A 5,768-nucleotide genomic window follows, 5' to 3' on the forward strand; every position below is an offset into this window, starting at 1 on the left:
AGAAGAAGAAAAAAATACAGAAAGCTGTGCATTAAAAATTAAATTTACATACATACTAGTACATAAATACATTGATTACAATGATGCAGACAATTTTTTTTTTTTGAATGCCATTGCATGTGGAGTTAGGTCAACCATCAACCCATAAGGATACTTTTGTCTTTTAAACAAACCCACCGTCGGGTACTAAATGGAGTGAAGTAGAAGTTAGTTTCAACTAACTCACCTGCCACCTGGCATTTCCATTAAATACTCACTTTCATTTCTCACTAAAAAAAGTTAAACTCTCTCTTTCTCTCTCTTCTTTTCTCCTTTTCATTATGAATTAATCATAACATCATCAATGGCGGTTCAACTGCATTTCTAATTCTAATCAAATTCTTCTTTTGCAATTTGAGTGATCCAAGTTTTTGATTTATTAGTTAGTTGAGTTAGTTACGTTTCTGTTATAGCTAGCCATGGAGTTGGAGCACCCAACGACGACGTTTCACAACAACTCTATGACCTTCGACGAAGTTTCCATGGAACGCAGCAAGAGCTTCATCAACTCCTTGCAGGTTCTCTCTCGGATGATTCTCACTTTTTTCTCTGTTTTTTTTTGCTGTGAGTTTTTATTTATTTTATTTTTATATTTATATATTTTTTTTTGAAGTTCAGATCTGTATTTGTTTCGGTTTATTTGGTGGAGTTTGTATCTGGCATAACTAGTTGTGTATGTTGACAATTTAGTTTTGAAATTGTGATTTTGTTCAAGCTTAATGCTGGAAAAACTATTCCTAATAGGCTTGATCCGAAGAATCTACTTGGAAAGCGGTAGAAACGGAAATTTGAAAAATATTACAAAAATTTAGGCCTATAAGCCCTTATGTATAGGGTTACATGAATTATTTCTATAACAAGAGGAAAAGTTAAATTAAATTGTTTTTATATATGGTATAATCTGTTTTCATAAGCTATTTTAGAGAACTTATGAAAATAAGTTAAAAAAATATATGAAAAATAAGTAAATAACATTAGTTGTTTTGATGAAGTCTTTCAGATAGTGTTACGAAATTTATGTAAGTAGATAAATTCAAATAAACCAATCCAAACATGCCTATAGTGGGATTCAGTACTACTTTTTTTTTGTGTGTGTATCTCTTTCCAAATGAAACCATCGAGAGGATCTCAACTCCGGACAGAAACACGGTATGGTGGCTCAATATTGCAGTGTGGTGAATGGCGATATCCATATCCACTATTGTGCTGTGATTGTAAATCACAGTAAAATCTGCATCACAACACTGCAATAGTGCAGTGTATGTGACATTCATATCATGCTGTAACGGAGTATCATAGATTTGGAGGATATTTTGAAAGATTATTTAGTTTTTAACAGTTATTAGAGCTGTTTAGCTTGAACTCGTGAATAATGAAATGTTGGAAATTTGGAACGAAAGTCAATGGGGTGTAGTTTAAATGAGTCTATTTGTGGAATCAGTTTTCAAATGGCACTAATAGGCGCAGGGATACTCAAGGGCCCCTTAAGTAATAGTTTTTACTGTTTAAGGGACTAACATGACTTTTTGATTTCTAATGGCACTGTTTGATTTTTTTTCTCTTTGATTGTTGTGGATACCATTTAAAACATGCTATGACAATCATTATCCCTATATTGTGGTCATTTCAGGAACTTAAGAACCTGAGGCCTCAACTTTATTCTGCTGCAGAATACTGTGAAAAATCTTATCTCCATAGTGAACAGAAACAAATGTAAGGATTTCCTTCTTGTAGATGGTTTTTTTTCTTAAATTTGTTCTTTAGACAGCCTTAACCCTCTTCTTTACAGTCTGCTTTGGAAGTCAATATATGTTTGTTGTGTATAGAACTTATGAAATGCTAGCGACTTGCTTTGAGGCTATAGGTGAATAAAATGAAATAAGTTTTGGTTAAAAAAGATGCCTTATAAAAATAAACTTAGGATGGTTTGGGATGTGGAAAATTTAAAGAGCATCAACTGTTTCCTTTGTAACATATTTCTCGGGTACTGAATCCTTAGCATCAAATAGTTTCCCCATAATTGATTTATAAATGCTGAAGCATTCACTATACTGATTTTTAAAAAGTAAGGCCGTGTTTCATTTGGTGACTAATTGAGGAAGGCTCCTTTAGTATTATAGGACCATACATACTCTTCTGGTAGAAATAAGCGGGTGCCACTGTCACTTAACATTTTCTTTTCACATATTCTTGTGTTTGAGCTGTATTGAGTTTTCCTTAGCTATATGCTATTAATTCATTAGGGTACTTGATAACCTAAAAGATTACGCTGTAAGAGCCCTTGTGAATGCTGTTGATCATCTTGGAACTGTTGCATACAAGTTAACTGACCTTCTCGAGCAACACACACTGGATGTCTCAACTATTGATTTGAAGGTCTCTACGATAAATCAGGTAATTACAGCTTTATTTTAGATACTATGTTTTCATAGACATATAAGTAACATATTTTCTTAATAACAGAAACTTCTTACGTGCCAAGTTTATACGAATAAAGAAGGTCTTCGGCAGCAGCAATTGTTGGCTTTCATTCCCAGACATCATAAGCACTATATTTTGCCAAGTAGGCCTCACTACGTTTATGTTCGTCTGGATGAGATTATTGCACTTCATATCTATACCGGTAGTTTTTACTAATGATTCTGTGCATTTTGTTTAACATTGCAAGCTAGACTCTGTCAATAAAAAGGTACATTTCAGTCCACACATACAAATTGATGCAAAACAGAATTCATTTCAAACCAGAACTCGTTTTCAATCTTCAGGTGTGTGGTGGGGGGAAATTTTGTCCCTCATAGTGTTTTTCGCATTGGTTCTGACAGTGGTTATTTTTTCATAAGTGAATAGCATATTACTAATTGGAATATATATTCTATGTCTAGGTACCCCTCCTGCGAAAACTCTTTCATGGCATTTAGCATCAGAGACTAAGTCTACACTGAAAGGAACTCCGCATGCTTCCCCAAAGTAAGTTCAAGTTTTTTTATAGTATGAGGCTGTACAATATTGCTGGAATTTCTGGTTTCATCTATAAACATGAATGGAATTATCATATGGCATCTTCTTTTGCAGCATCGAGAACCCAAAATTTTCTGCCAAGGCCTCTGGATTTTTCCACCTTTTAGGTTTGTGATATAGTTGTATCTCTTGTATATGTAATAATTCAGTTAGACAAGCCACACGATGATTATTTCTTGATGTGTAAATTATATCTCCTTATAGTCTTTGGTTATGGTCCTGCAGACAATGAAGAGAGCATCTATACAAAGTCCTCACCAGCACAAATTCACTTACCGAATGGAGTTCCTACTTCTACTATACATGTGCAAAGTTTTGGCGGCACACGCAGGGTAATTGCATATTATTTTTCAAGAACTGAGAGTGGTTGTGCCACGTTTAATGGTCAACTTGTGATTGTCATTTACCTATTGTTTGCTCGTTGTTTGCCAGTGTTCTAAAACCTGTTTGTTAATCTTTTGCTGCTGAAATTGCTTGGCTAGCACTTGGTTGAAAATGCAAAAGGTTTTGAATTTCTATTAACAGTTCATGTAGGCAATAGGCTCTGCATTGCAGTAGTTTAGAGTTCTGCATTTTATAGTAGCCAAAATAGGGCGTAGTTGCTACATTATGGACATAAACACTGGTTCATAGCATTTATATTCGATGTCTAAGCTTCTTGAGAGAATGAGGGCTTCAACTGATATTTATACCACCTTGCTTTAGAACTGCTGCTTCGTAGTAAGTCCAGGCCATTGTTTTATCTCTTTAACTAACATAAGTTTTTGGCAAGAAATGATTAATTGTGAGGTGTTCTCCTCTAGTCCTTAGGTAGAAGCAGTTCATATTTTCAGTATGATTTTCTTACAAAACAATATAACCATGAATACTTAATGGTTGTGTTAGATTATGTCTCTGTATTCATTCCCCTTTGAGTGTTTGTTCAATGATAGAAATAGGTTTTTTTGGAGATCATTACGTCAGCCGCCCAATAATTTTTATCATTTCGTAGTTTACACCGAGAAACTTTGGTTTGAGGATAAAAGAACTTTCAACTGAGATTTTTTACTTGAGTTATTACAATGTCATTAAGTGAGATAGGAAGATGCATGGTTCTTCAGTTCTAGTGTGGTATCCCAATTGTTCTGTTTCTGGTCGACAATAAAATTAGTATAAAGAAGACTATGAGTGTAAAACATTTAATACTCTTGAGTTTTGAATGGTTCTTTTTAGCTTGGGAAAAATGGCTTTTTATTTTAGTTAACTTGCACCAAGCCCAATAAATGTTACCATAGTTTATCAAATGGCGAACCAAATATTTGAAACTGTAGTCAATATTTCAAGCTAGCCATTGCGCTCTACCACTATATTTAAATAGTGTATTTATTCATGTTAACTTTGTTTTTGTAAAATGTAAAATAAATGTTGTCAATAAGTTACTCAGGAGTCTCTACCTGCAGGATGCATTGGATGGTTCCAAACCAATGACAGGGTTCAGGTCATTTGACAACGCAAATCGCCGTGAGTCTGCCCAAACCCCTCCTCGCAGCAGAAGTGTGTTATCATCCTTCTTTGTCAAACAGAAAACACCAAAATTGAAGACTGGTTCTTTCTCATGATTCATAAATACCACCTAAGGATGTGTAAATGTATTGTTTTTTTAGATATGAAGGGTTGGAGATGTTCCTTTATTCTACCTGGATGCCTAATTCTTTTTCCTTTAACTATGCCTCCATTAAATGCTCAGAAAATAGAAATAATTAGCTTTTGTTCAAGCCTTTGAATAATGATGTTGTATAGTAATTGGCAATGATAATGGTTGGAATCTTGATCTTCTACTAGCTCAATGTTACCTTGTGAATTGTGATCTATATCCCTCTAAAGTTCCAAGATAATCTAATGATGTGTATTTGTGGTATGGTATTCAAAAAGAGTTATTAACTTTCTTGTCCTTAGAGTTTTGGCGTTTGGGGAAAATTTCCAAGATGAAATCTCATTATTCTGATGTCTAACCCCTTTTGTAGCACCACTAAATCTGCACTAATTCGAGCATCTCTCTTAGGGATTGCTTTTGCTTATATAGGTTTCTTCCTAGTAAAGTACGCTGTCCCTTTTTTTCTTTTCTTTTTATTGATTTATTTGTGCATTTTAATAAGATTCTTTTTAAATTGTGGATTACTCCACTTAAGTAGTTTTTATAAATACAGAAATAACTATTTTTATATTACACATACATAGTAAAGATGAGTCTTTTCTCTTCACGTGAGAACTGGTGGAAAGAGGCGAAATAACAATATAGAGTCATTATGAGACCAATAATTATAAGAACAATTATGAAAAACTAATAGGCATTGTTGAGTGTGATTTTGAGTTCTAGAAATTTAGTAACGGTAATAAATTTAAGAAACTTTAGAAAAGTTGCATAATATCAAGTCTCTCCGTTTTTTATGATATAAAAAAGAGAAATTATAATTTTTTTTATAAAATTATCCATTGATATAATTGAAAGGAGATAAAATAATAAATATTTAATGATATAATAGAAAAAATAATATTAATGATTTATTGATATTATAAAACGATTTATATTGTGATATAAAATATTTTTTTAAAACGATTTATAATAAAAAACGGAGGTAGTATCTATCATCATTATATTAAAACACAATCTCAAAATAATTGATTCACATCTAATCATCTATTTTGACACATCATTGAAATAATAAAATGTC

At 32.9% G+C, this 5,768-nt stretch overlaps 1 protein-coding gene across 1 annotated transcript; it reads left to right on the top strand.

Annotated features, from left to right (window-relative positions):
* Positions 1 to 221: 221 nt before the first annotated feature.
* LOC127076011 (protein ABIL1) lies at positions 222 to 4,907 on the top strand. The gene is made up of 9 exons (XM_051017562.1): positions 222 to 557; positions 1,670 to 1,752; positions 2,283 to 2,433; positions 2,503 to 2,602; positions 2,712 to 2,804; positions 2,922 to 3,006; positions 3,112 to 3,164; positions 3,283 to 3,389; positions 4,497 to 4,907. Exons 1-9 carry the CDS (start codon positions 459 to 461, stop codon positions 4,653 to 4,655), a joined length of 930 nt encoding a protein of 309 aa, XP_050873519.1. The 5' UTR covers positions 222 to 458; the 3' UTR covers positions 4,656 to 4,907.
* Positions 4,908 to 5,768: the final 861 nt, after the last annotated feature.

Source organism: Lathyrus oleraceus, chromosome 4, assembly GCF_024323335.1.
Source record: "Lathyrus oleraceus cultivar Zhongwan6 chromosome 4, CAAS_Psat_ZW6_1.0, whole genome shotgun sequence".
Lineage (NCBI taxonomy): Eukaryota > Viridiplantae > Streptophyta > Magnoliopsida > Fabales > Fabaceae > Lathyrus > Lathyrus oleraceus.